The 13,286-nt window shown below is 39.0% G+C and overlaps 1 protein-coding gene across 1 annotated transcript in view; it reads right to left on the bottom strand.

Annotated features, from left to right (window-relative positions):
* Positions 1-5,167: 5,167 nt before the first annotated feature.
* The window catches only part of LOC115006922 (neuroligin-1-like), a 179,940-nt gene continuing 171,821 nt past the window's right edge, over positions 5,168-13,286 (bottom strand). The window contains exon 5 of the mRNA XM_029429550.1: positions 5,168-5,259. Coding sequence (XP_029285410.1) covers positions 5,168-5,259 — 92 coding nt within the window. The remainder of the gene's footprint in view (positions 5,260-13,286) is intronic.

Here is a 13,286-nt window from a genome sequence, read left to right as displayed (position 1 = left end):
TCTCTATTAAAACATCAGAAATATACAAATCCATCACATCCCGAACATTAACCCACTCAATGCAATCTGAGAATATCAACACATTACATTTATGAACAGCTGAAACTATCAATTATCTCAAGCCTTTATGTAAACCCCTGCTTGTTGCTCATTGTTACTGTACTTCATTTGGATGTTTGAGCTGAAGGTAGAAAGTTTCACTATGATCACCTTAAATCTGAATTTGTGACATCACAACTAGTTTGGAAGCCGATCATAGTCCAGTGTGCATCTTACACTCGTGCGATGTGGAGTATTTCTATGCCTTAAAACATGTTTGGGGGAAATCTTTCATTACCTTTTAGTCAGTTATTTATTTCATTATTTTCTTTGCTTTTTATGTCTGACCAACAGTTCAAGACCCAGACATATTCATAATTCATAATTATATTAAACATAACTTTAAAAGGTGTTTTAGTAAGAGGTACGAGCCTTTCAAATTCCCGCACTGCATACACACACACACACACACACACACACAATGATCTGTGTCACAGCGAGAGCTTTCACCAATCTGAGAGGACAGATCAATCTTTCAGGTATTTGAGCATATAACAATCTCTCTGCTCATCAAAAGGCTACAGGCCAATATTTTTGCTCAATGGGGCACCGGATGCATGAATCACACACACACACACACACACACACACTTACAGCATGACACACACACGTGTCGGCACTGCCTGTGGCTGCATAATAACCATGGTGTCTGGGATTTGATAACAGCAGAAATTCAAAAACAAAAGTTAAGGTTTCACTTATTTGACTCTTCTCTCTCTGGGACACACTAAGTGAGTTTGTCAGTATGGAATTACTCAGAGGTGCAAAGTAACTAAGAAGATTTACAAGGTACTGTTGTTGAGGTAGTGATAATTCACTTAAGTACTTCCAATGTGTGCTTCTTTATGTCTCTCCTCCACTACATTGCAAATGCAAACAGATAATATATATAATATGTAGTTATTTGTGTGGGGGATGCAATTATTTTACCCTCTGGGTATTAATAAAGGTATCAATTGTACAAAATATAATCAGTTACATGATCATCGATTACTATAAGTTGAGCTATGCCAACATTACTTACAGTAGTGATCCTTCACCCGCTGCAATATTAGCTGGTAATGATACAATAAATATAAACCAATGTCTAAATAAATATTTTTAATAAGTACTTTTATGTTACATTTTTCGTCAGTGTTGCTTCTTTTACATAAGTGCTGATACATACATGTGCTGCATGTGTTATTGTAATAAAATGAAATATCGGTTACCTTTAGAACCTGACTGTTATATTATCAATCTGAAAAAAAATGCTTGAAGCCGTGAGGCGAAATCAAAACATGTTATTACTACTTGTTCCCTGATGATAAGATCGCTCTCGGCTCAGAGATCTTTATATACAAAAAGACCGAAAATCAACACTCAACGAATTCATGAATTAAAAAAGTTTGAACCGAGTAAAAAACAGCAATATAGAACCTTTTCAGTGCGGACACTCTTCAGAACCTGGTAGTTAGTGTTCAGATAGAGTTTTACCACAGGTGTTATACTGCAGGTGTTGCTTTAAAAGCCTTTCCAGTAGCAATCTGACACGTTCTGCTTCTTCCCAACAAGCTTAATATTCCTCCTTCCTATGGGATTATTATAATGTCAGAATTTATTTTGTCAGACAGTCTGTTTCAGAGCAGAGCTGCGAGACACCGCTGCCACAACTCATGTGACTTTGTGGACAGATCTCAGAACAGTGTGTGTTGTAAACTCAGCTTTGAATGAAAAGTCATCAATATGAGTGCAAATGTGTATCCGCAAATATTCAAAATAAAGATTCCCCATTTCAAAACTCAACTCAAGTTTCATCGTTTCAAACCTTTTGTGTTGGTGTTAGATCACCATTTACAAGCTTTCAAACGTGGAATATACAACGGGGGAACAGCGACACGTTTGAAACTGTGAATATGTGTTGGAGGAACACTGTAGAGTGTGTGTGAGTGCAGTTGTGAAGGTTTGCAGACATTTTGTTTTTCAGCCAATCAAAACATTATGCAACCATTCAGAACTTAGTTTCAATCTTGCAAAACCTTTTTTTTTTAATTAGATTTCAAGCTTTTAAACACTGAGTTTCTACCTTTCTTAGCTTTGTTCTTCTTCTATATATTCATCTGATACCTTCCTGGCCTTAATCAGTGGCTCTAATGGAGTTTCTGATTTTTGAACACCGCTAGTTTTTGATAGAATCTGCAACAAAAGCATAATTAATGCAAAATTCTGTCACGGAATTGAACCTAAAATGTAATTTGTCTTCTTGTTTTTTCTCCCTGTTTCTCTACATGTTTCTCTATGTGCTTGCAAAAGTTATTTACAGCACACGGTCACAGAGTAGGCTCTTTCTGAACATTGATACAGTAGTTTGTGGAGAAACAATAATCAGATATACTTTATAGAAATCTGTCCACATTAAAAACTACCAAATGCTATTTAGCAAATGTCCATTTTTAAATGACAACACTGACTTAGTACTACTGATAGAGTGTGGTCTGTCTCTTCCCTCGATGTCTCTGTCTCCTCTCTATTAGCCGTCTCTCAGTAGCACCAGCACAGTTACATTTCAGGCTCCAAGCCTCCATGCTTCTTTATTGCTTCTCCTCCCCCGCCTTATACCTGCCCCCAATTTCAACCAGCCTTCTCCCTCCTCCATATATTCTTTTTTGGCATTTATTACTGCACTTTCTTTGCCTCTGCCTAACACATTTCTTCATATTCCCTGTGTTATTTCCTTTCTTTACCTTTCTCTGAACCATTCCAACGGAAGGATATGTATGTCTCTAATATTACATTTAAGATGGTAATGTAATTACTGTTAACAGAGCAAGCCATCAGTGAGGAGATAAGCACACTCCAGATTTCTGTGCTGCACAGTATATTGAGTGCAACCACTTTCGGATTTGGAAATAAATGTGCTGCATATGTCCCAATGCTTCCTGAGAGCTGTTGCATGCTATTTGTTGGCATACTGAATTAGACATAAAAGGTACTGGAACATACTTCACATACATACTACAATCTTTTTCTGGCATAATAATGGTATGGGGGTATAAGTATACATTTTGACCTTGATATGTTAGCTTACTTAATATTATTTTGGTCTACATCTTTAATGTATTCTAGTTTATCTTTTTACAATACATTAATACCAATATTTGGCAGTTGTTATAAAGGCAGTGTCTCATAATATATGTTGTCATGCCTTTACTGCGTCCAATTTCAATAAAGAATTGTGAAAAATACATTCAGCTGTACCCAAAGAACCAGAAAGTCTGTAAAGGAAGTGATGATGTTTGTGGGTCTTCCTGTTGAGAAACACTCACAGTACACTGAATTGATCACAATGTTGCCAGTGATGCCTCGTCTTTTATTTGCTTAGGTGTAGCAATGAAGTTATTCAAATATGTGCTAGCATTGTCCCTGCTCTCTTGTCATCGTCCCTCCTCTGTGACTGTCCCACTGTTCATCTCACATCGTGTACGGCGTCTCCGCTTATGCAGTCTGAATGCTGATAACCAAGAGAGTCCTTCTACTGTGACCCCAGCCTCGTCACATCACACAGTCCATTGCCACAGACTGATAAAGTCTTCAGAAACGCACACACACACACACGCGCACACACACACACACACACACACACACACACGCGCGCACACACACACACGCGCACACACACACACACACACACACACACACACGCGCGCACACACACACACGCGCACACACACACACACACACACACACACACACACACACACTCCTCAACAGTTGTCACAGAGCCAATTTAGACCAATCAGCCCTGCATCCCACAGCAGCACGGAGACCAGTTGTCTCTTTGATATGAGCCACTCGGCTAAATAGGAACCAAAATAATTGTTAATTATTTTCCTCTTACTTTATGTGTGTAATGTTTTCATGTGTGTACCAAGAAACATCTTTGTGTATGTATCTTACAGATGTGTGTGCCTCAGTATGCAATTATTTTTGTGTCATGTCTTTGCATGTACTGTATTGTGTGGGTGTGTATGTGTGCCTGAACTGTGTGTGTGTGTGTGTGTGTGTGTGTGTGTGTGTGTGTGTGTGTGTGTGTGTGTGTGTGTGTGTGTGTGTAGTTTGAGTGAGATGTCACTAGCTGTTGGCATTGAGCGCCGTCTAGCAACAAAGCTCCTCGTTAATTGGCCGAGGTATGCGGAAGCTTCCCAGCAGGTCAACAAATATAGCGCTCCCGTTTTGTCTTTCTTCTTCTCTCCACGGATGTTTTAAAGAAAATAGAGGAATAAAAATGGTTGGAGCCACGTTGACTGCCGACGGAAAGAAAAAGAGGAAATAATCGGAAAAGAGACACGCATACCATGAAAAGAAAAAAGTACAAAATCATTGAACTGCAATACTCCTTCTGGCTTTGTCAGCTAGATAATAAGACTGTGCTGGATTCATTTAGCAAAGATGACAAAGCCAGCATAGCAATGTCTCCCCCTCTGTATTATTACACACAGTCTTACAGTCTGACTGCGCTCTTACTTTCTCTATCTGCGTATTTCTGTCTGTCTCTGACCTCGGCCTCTTCATTCTACCTCACTCTCCCACTTACTATCAGCCTGTACCTCTTTCTCTACGTCTCTCTGTTTTTCTGAAAAGTTGCTTTCAGCCAGTCAGCAGTTGCAGTCATGCTAACAAGGTAGGCAAAACCACAGCAACCTCAGAAAAGGCTTAAAGGTTTAATGTGTAGTTCTGAGCCACCTGCTCCAAAGATAAAGGGGGCAGTATTTCACCTCTAAACTGGCTCCATACAATCTCTAATGTTCAGATTTTAGTTGTAGTAGTTTGGCATATTTATTGTATTCTAATGTTTTCTTTATATTGTGAATTGTAGAAAACTCTGATCTGTCTGATAATCTTCAAGTGGAGCTGATCACATGTGTTTACTGCACACTGATGTTAACGGGGCTGTAGTCCGATTTACGTTACGTTAGTTTGTTTATTGGACTAAATCCAAAGTGGCAGAAACTAGAAATCGACTGCATATTCGTTTCTTCTTCCCGGTGATGGCGCAGCCAGGAGAGCAGCCCGCCGGGGAGGAGAGAGGTCAGGAGAGCTGGTACTCGGCAGCAGCCTCGGTCAGAGACTTGAGCTCAGCCAGAACAAGCCCCAGCCTGCAGGCACAGCGGGCTGCTGGACCTGTGTGACAGCAGCAACAGGGAGTTTTTAGTTGTTAGTTCCCTGGTGCTGTGGCTGAACTCCAGCTAACTGCTAACTGAAGCTACAGATCCGGGGCTGCAGATATACACTCAGAGAAACAGCCTCCTGACAGCTGGGAGGACGAGGAGAGGTGGTGCGGGGGGTTTTCTCCTTTCTGCCACTTTGAATATAATCCAATAAACAAACTATAAAACACAGAACATGCTTTAATATTTATAAACCAGTCAGCCAGACTGCAGCTACAGTAACTCACTATCACCTCTAGAGGAACAAGTGGTACTACAGACTGGACGGACCGCAGCTAGCTGTTAGCATGCTAACTTCAGTAGATTTCTCTGAGACGTGAGACGTGTTTAACATAACGTCATCACTGTTACCTCTTCACACTCTGTTCATAATGTTAGTTCATTGTTTTAATGTTTTAAGTTTAAATTCTGGCAGATGTTACACACTGAACCTTTAATGTCCAGGTGTCTGAGTAATGCAGCTCGTCACCTGCAATTAACAACCATCCAGCCATTATCTATATTAATTAATGTTCCACATCATTTTTTCATTAATTGTTTTTCTTCCAAAAACACACTTTTTATTTCTACTGAGTACAAACAAAGTAACAAAGTATATTTAATTTAACTCTAATAAATGTTGTTCCTTGGGCACACAGAGACCTGTTCCTTCTTGACAGATTACTGAGATTATCCTGCTACAGGGTCACGGGGGCCTGAAGCCCATCACAGCTCACACTATGAGAGATGAGGTGGCAGCCTCTCACAGAGCTCACACTGGTGGGACGTAACAAAGTACATTTACTCAAGTACTGTAGCCTTCTTAAATACAATTTTGACATTAAAAAATGGGACATTCTTTTGCTATTTTCTATTGTTCATAGGTAAATATTGCATTTATTAATCCACTATATTTACTTTACACTCATAATTACTAGTTGCATTTTTAAAATGATAAGCTTATACAGCTTGATAAATAAACATTATAACATAATATTCTATAATAATATAACACTGTGAAATGTGATACTTTACTTAACTTTAATGTTGCCGTGTATACTTTTGTTATTTTACTTTTACTTGAAATGTAGTGTTTTTAGGGCTATGGTCTGTCTACTTTTACATGAATAAAACAATCTAAGTACTTCTCCGCCCTGCATGTAAATACACACATATTCTCCATTTAAACTTACCGGCTTTTGGAAAGTGGGCGGGAAGGGGAGCCCCTAGGACCCTCACTCAGTAAACCAACCTGTCAATTTAAAAGAAATGCTCTTGGATCAGCATTACATTTAAAGTTTGATTATCTGGTTTGTGTTTGTGGTAATTATGAAATGTGTTGACTGCACTATTGATTGAGTCATACTGTTAATGCTTCCCCATACGTTAAAGCAGCTCTAATCAATATGTTTATACTAATAATGGATACAATGACTACAATACATGTGATGGGGTTGCTAATAGCAACACCATCAACAAAACCACATACACATAATATGATCACAGATATCTGCACCATTTTAGTCTCTTTCAGCTTATTGTTTTGGTGGTAAAGCCTTCAACTTTACTTGTTTGATTCACTTGTGCTGCACAGAACACTACCTGCCTGCACCAAACAGCAATAAGACTATGTTTGGGGAAGATCGCAGAACATCCAGCAGCTAAAGGACTAGATGGTTTTCCTCAGGAGTTAGTGGAGATCAATGTAGAGCTGAAGGGAGAGTGGATCTACATCTATCAGGTGGCCAGAGCCACACCTCCAAATTAATTCTAATGTTTCTCCATGAGTGCTACATGTGTTGCATCTAAGTCATCGGAAAATTGGTAAATGCAGGTTTATGCTCCAGCACCGTCCACAGCTACTCACACTACCGAACAGCAACAAGTCTGGGCAGCAGACGCAGTGGTAGCAGCACGCTGTGTGGATGCATCGGCTCTGCCTCCCTCTGTCTGCTTTTCTATATCACTCTGTCTCAGACATACATGCACAGCACTCAAAAGAAGAGAAAATAGGAGGTGGAAGTGTGTTTTCTTTGTGTCATATCACAGCACAGAACAGGCAGATAGACAGGAGACAACGTACACGCCTGTAGTCTCACTTGTCTGCTCTTCAGCGACGCCATGTAAATAGTTGGCCCTTCAGTGAACCGCTGAGTGTGCCTCATAGCGCTGAAACACAAACACACACATAGACACTTGCAGAACTCTCGCTACATGGGTGTTCCACTTTCCAACAGTGTTTCTGACTTTTAGCGGTAATGAAAATGAGTCAGAAATAGCTGGCCTACTTTCAGTTCAAACCCTCTAATGACAAGAAGAAACCCACATCGCCAGGGTTCCTCTCCTGCTTCAGGGTGTCGTACATTAAAGGGTAAGACTCTGGGTCAAACGCTGCGTCAAAGCAGGGCACAAGTTGAACTGTTTTTAGACTGAAAGTTAGTATAGATGATTTACATTCTTAGGATTAGGAAGTAGTTTTAATTTTGCAGAGTAACTTGCATAACTCCCGTTATCTACACTGTGTGGAGTCATCGTCGGGCGTTAAATGAAGTCTGTGAGAAAGTGTCCTTCTTATTCTACTGAAGTGTAATACACACGTTCTTCAGTCATGTTGAGGAGATGTAGTGTTTTCACTGGAATGTCTCTCTGGAGTGTTAACTGTATTCCCCGGCTCTAAGTGTTGTGTCTTGTTATATCATGTAATAACTACCTCAAGTGGAAGCCGTGGATGGTTTGTTGGTCAGCAGTTCCTGAAGCAGGCTCACATTTTGTATCATTGGAAATCAAAAGGGCGGGGGTCAAGCACTGCTAGCGCTGGGGGCAAGAGCTCTGTGTATATGTGCCTCTACGTAAGAACCCACAACCGTTTCCTCCTGAATGGTGCTTTTTATATAGGCTTCTTTATTCTTCAAATGTTGAAAAAAATGGTGCATTAGTATTAATTAATTTTAGAGGAAGCTAAGAGAAGAAAAGGGATAACTGCTGTATTTTGTTCCGTCTGTGAGGTTGTACGTTACAACTGCGTAGTAATCATATTGTTTGAGGGGAGCAGTAACACTATATAATAATCATCATTAATACCTTTTAACAGTAAATTAAATTGAAGTTAATAGTAATTGTAATGTACAATGAAATAATGAACTTTAAAACTTTTCTAATTATTATTAATGCTTTTATTTATCTTATTTTATGTATTGATTGTGTGATGTAAATAATTAGTTTATAAATGATATATTGTACTATAGCTGATAAGAGATGATAACAATTACATTCTGATTACATGACTAAACTATTTATTAACAGTTTATTGTTGAACACATTATAACATTGTATATATTATATTAAATGTGTGTTAATGATTACCAAATGATTTGTAAACCTCTCATTTGAAACAATTTGTAAAACATTACATAGATATATGGAACCAATTATTAACCATAACTATCTGTCTAGATAATGTTTACAAACTATTTACTAACCATTTAACAAGGTATTATAATCATGAGTTGCAACTTTATAACAGCCATCAGAATAATGTTTATAGATGGTTTACAAACATTAACAAAATGTTACAAATATCTGTTCCATCTATCCATGTAATGTTGTTTTATCGTTCGCTAGTACTATATATACAATGTCATAATGCGCACAATAAACAATAAACTGTTAAAATAACTTAAATTATAATATTATTAATAATTTCGTAAATATTTTTAATTAGTATTGCATTGTTTGTTAACAGTAAAATAACCTTTAATTCAAAATTGATTAACTATCAATGTACCATTTATTAATGATGGGCATTATAAAGTGTGACCGGTAAAGGGTTGGTTTAAAATGGTATATATATATATATATATATATATATATATATATATATATATATATATATATATATATAGGGGGCTTGAAATGGCAGGACACATTTGTGTCTTGATTAATTGTTATAATTGTGTAATACGGCAAAACATTCAAATAAAGACATTTAAATAAATAACATAATTGGAATTAGTGATAAAACATTGAGATGGTGGTTGATGATAGTTCTACAAATACAAATGTGATTTCTGTTTGGTATACAATGTAAGAAATACAGGAATACTGATGGTGGTCAGCTGCAACATGTCAATCTGAATTGAATCTCAATCTCAGATGCTGTGCAGGACAAAAGAAGGACATAAACTTGGTCTTATCATTATTCTGGGTAGTAATATGGGACTGAACAGGAGGTAAGGTAAGTTTTGCCACTGGCAGTATCATTGTGCCCTTGGGCCAGGCACACTCAGTGCAAGCCCCTCTCAATCCCACTCGGAGTTCTCCATGAGTGCATGAGAATGCATCACCACGTCTTGGCTCTGGTAATCAGCCAATTTAGGGATTAAATGAGCACAACGAAAGGCAAGTGAAACGTTGTATCGGCACAGCATGACCAGACAAATATAATCAGCCACATATTAAAATGTACCATGCACACACAGACACACATGTACTCATACACATACTGGTTACTGCACTCATGTACTGTAATTGGGAGCCTGACTCCCACTCATTCTCCTATACATTGCCTGCAGCCAAGAAATGTCCATCATTCTAAATAAGTTAAAAAAGGTTAGGGCATGTATATGTGAGGGGTTGTTTGTATAGAGTAGGCAAGTGTGTATGTGTATGTATCCTTTAGGCAACACTTCGAACTGCAACTGAAGTATGCATGTTGCTATAGCAGCTCGCCAAGCCTCATTTAGACAAGCTTGCTCTCCAAACAGACGATGAATAATTCTCTTTGAGCGTCCTCCTCCTCCTCCTCCTCCTCCTCCTCCTCCTCCTCCTCCCCTTATCTCCTCTCTCTCCTTCCCTTCCCCTCTCCTCCTCGTCCCTCCCCACAGGAGCTCTGGAGGTTGTTTAAAAAAATAATTTTGTAGGAGAGAAGCGGCAGCCATGAGCTGATCTTCCTCCGGGCTGAGATGGATTTATGATATGCTGTCAACTTGCGGAGGGAGAGAGAATGAGAAAGCATAGTAAACATGTTTTCCTCCTTCCTACCATAATTTGAGGGGAGGAGGGTAGAAAAGGAGAACACAGCTGGATGCTTTTTCATAATCCTTCTCATTGAAAATCAAAACAAGCAAACATCCTCATGCAAAGAAGAGGTGAGAAGAGCACAACCTAGTCAAAGACCTTTTCTGCACTGATTTTAAAAGGTTCAAAATAGAAATCAAAGGTGTTTAAGAGGGGCTCAGGGCAGTACGTGTCTGTACCGACTGACTTTGGTTGATTTTTTATTTTATTTGCTGAAAGACATTGGGGCGGCTGTGTGTAGAGCGATTTATTCACTAATCAGAAGATTGGAAGTTCACTCCCGGCTCCTGCAGTCCTCAGGTCAAAGTCCTGCCATCAGTCTATGAATGTGTGTGAATGGATAAATGTTGGCATGTAGCGTAGAAGCGCTTTGACTGGGCGTGTGATATAAACATTGTGAACTAGCATGTAGATGAAACAACAAGCCCCCCAAAATGTTTTCCCCCTAACCCTAACCCTAACGCCTCTATCGCCAGGACAGTCAGTGCCTTCCAAAAACGTTACGAATCACCACAAAACAATGACTCATCACTGTTTCTTGATGAGCCACCGCTATATAGGTTCAGGCATAAACACTAATTAGATAGAGTAAGGGAAAGATGACAGTAGATAATACACGTTAAAGGGGTGAAAAGGTTACTGAACCTGTCATGTCCCATATTGATAGTTTGTAGGGCTTTGTCAGTCAATTGTAAATATAGGTTGTATGAAAGCCTGTGCAGTGTTGGCATTTTGATGTGTGAATTAAAGGGATACTGTAGGATTTGGTGCTATCAAACCAATGAATACCCCTCCGCTCACCCCTCCCTGTACAAGACTGCGGTAACTAGCCGGAAATTGCAAAACTGTTAAGAATGTGGAATCTTTGAGGACCTTCACTTCACTCAGAGGCCACCCTTACCATCACAATACTATAAAGGCAATGAAATTCAGACGAAGGCTGGTGTTTCCGCTGTTTTACAAGCGTGCTGGAGAACTACGGTGGTCTTCAGATAACGTAAAAGCGTGAAAGTCCCTGGTATTCTACGGTCTTAACTGTACATATACTTTTCCCATCAATAGACATATCTTAATTCTATCCACATTGACGGTGTGTGTCTTTAGACTTAAACATGTACAAGGACACAGAGGTCCTTTGTGTAACAATTCCTAAAGATTATTCTTTAGTTATCTGACTTTAGTTAGCTATTTGCTTGCAACAATTACATGTCAGAGAAATGACTATGTTTGCCAAGGTTATTCTCGTTATTCTCCATTTGCAGAGAAATAAAAAAATATATTAAAATAAAAACCGTGCAGAAGAAGAATGAGAAGCAGTTTAACCTTTTTGTTTTTCCTGCCTAAAGCAACCTCAGACATGTCACTCAACTGAAGAAGAAAATCATCTCACTTTAATACCTAATTTCTTTCCTCACTTATCTTAATAAAAGCTGGATGTGAAGCCACTAAAGTGACTTTCCCCAAACCTCCTCTCCTTCCCTCTCTAATGCATACTCCAACCTGCTTGAAAGAACAAGGAAAATGAGGTGAAAAACACGACTCCAGCAACCCTTGATTTGCCCAGAATTCTGGTTCCCATAGCAACGGGGGTGATGATAAATTAGCCCATTGGCGCTGAGGATTCCACTCACACACGCGTCCTGCCCGACACTTTCTTTCTGCCTCTCCATCTCCATGTTGTCCCTTTCTCTATTCAGGCCTCTTTCTTGTGTGATTGTTTATACCGATATGATACTGGCATGGTTAGGAAGTAAACAAATTGCATTGTTTAAAGTGAAAGAAACACATTACACATTCAGTTTGTGTTTGGTTTTACAACATGAACCACATATTAGCACATTCACAGAGCCGCAAACAGCTGCGGCATGTGGATACAAATCATTCAAACAGCAGAAAGGACATATGGGTCATTGCGGTAACCTCTGAGTGTCTGTTCTTGGCCGGCATCCTCCAGTTTGGCTTATTGCTTCAGTAAAGCAGAGTTTTGGAGTGCAGAGGCATCGACAGGAGCAGCTTCCCAAACTTGTAAAGCCTCCAGCTAAATTAATTAAAGCTTTTGTGTCCACAAGGCTTTCCCGGTATTATTCAACCAGAAGAACAATTAGGCTATTGTGGCGGCCAGGGCTCCTGCAGATTCTCCCACAAACACACACACACACACACACACACACACAGATACATACTCATAAATCAATGCAATTTTTGAGACCCTTTCTGGCACCCACCCAGCCTAAGTTCAAAACCTTTCTTTGAACAAGTGTTTGTTAATTGGGTAAAAAGTGTTGGTTTGAACAAACTTTATCCATGCAGGGTTACATCATACTGAGAGCTGAAAGATGAAAACAGCAGTCGACTCAAATTATTTCTCTCCTGAGAAATGTATTTGTGATTGTGTGCTTTGAAACTCTGCATTCAAAAGTAATGGGTACTATACGTTGTTGGATAGTCACATACCCAGAAGACTAAACTTAACCAAACAGGGACATTGTGGAAAGGATAGTGGCGTTTCTTTATATATATGTTTTTATATCCTTAAATAATAAGAATAATACATCACAGTTTTATCACGCTTTTCAGAGTTCTGAAACATTTACACTTTACATACTCTAGGATAAAAAGCAAGCAGTACAATATTTAATAAAAACAGAATAAACATAAGAATACAATAAAAGACCAAGTTAGGATGACATGGTGTTGACTAGGAAAGTTCTGAAAAAGATCGGGTGTTTATCGCTGTATGATTACCACAACGCAAATAAATGAAACATTTAAAACGTATTAAACTAATTAGACAGAAGCATTTGATAAAGTTTGGGATGTCTATAAGACAGCTGCAATGCGTCGGCTGCTGCTGAAGCTAAAAGCATGCAGATAAACAAGCATGGTATTATGAATGCTGCCTACTGTCTCTAGAGTAACACAACT

This window comes from Cottoperca gobio, chromosome 4 (genome assembly GCF_900634415.1).
Source record: "Cottoperca gobio chromosome 4, fCotGob3.1, whole genome shotgun sequence".
Lineage (NCBI taxonomy): Eukaryota > Metazoa > Chordata > Actinopteri > Perciformes > Bovichtidae > Cottoperca > Cottoperca gobio.
Note: the sequence above shows the minus strand (reverse complement) of the source record. Positions and strands in the feature narration are given on the sequence as shown.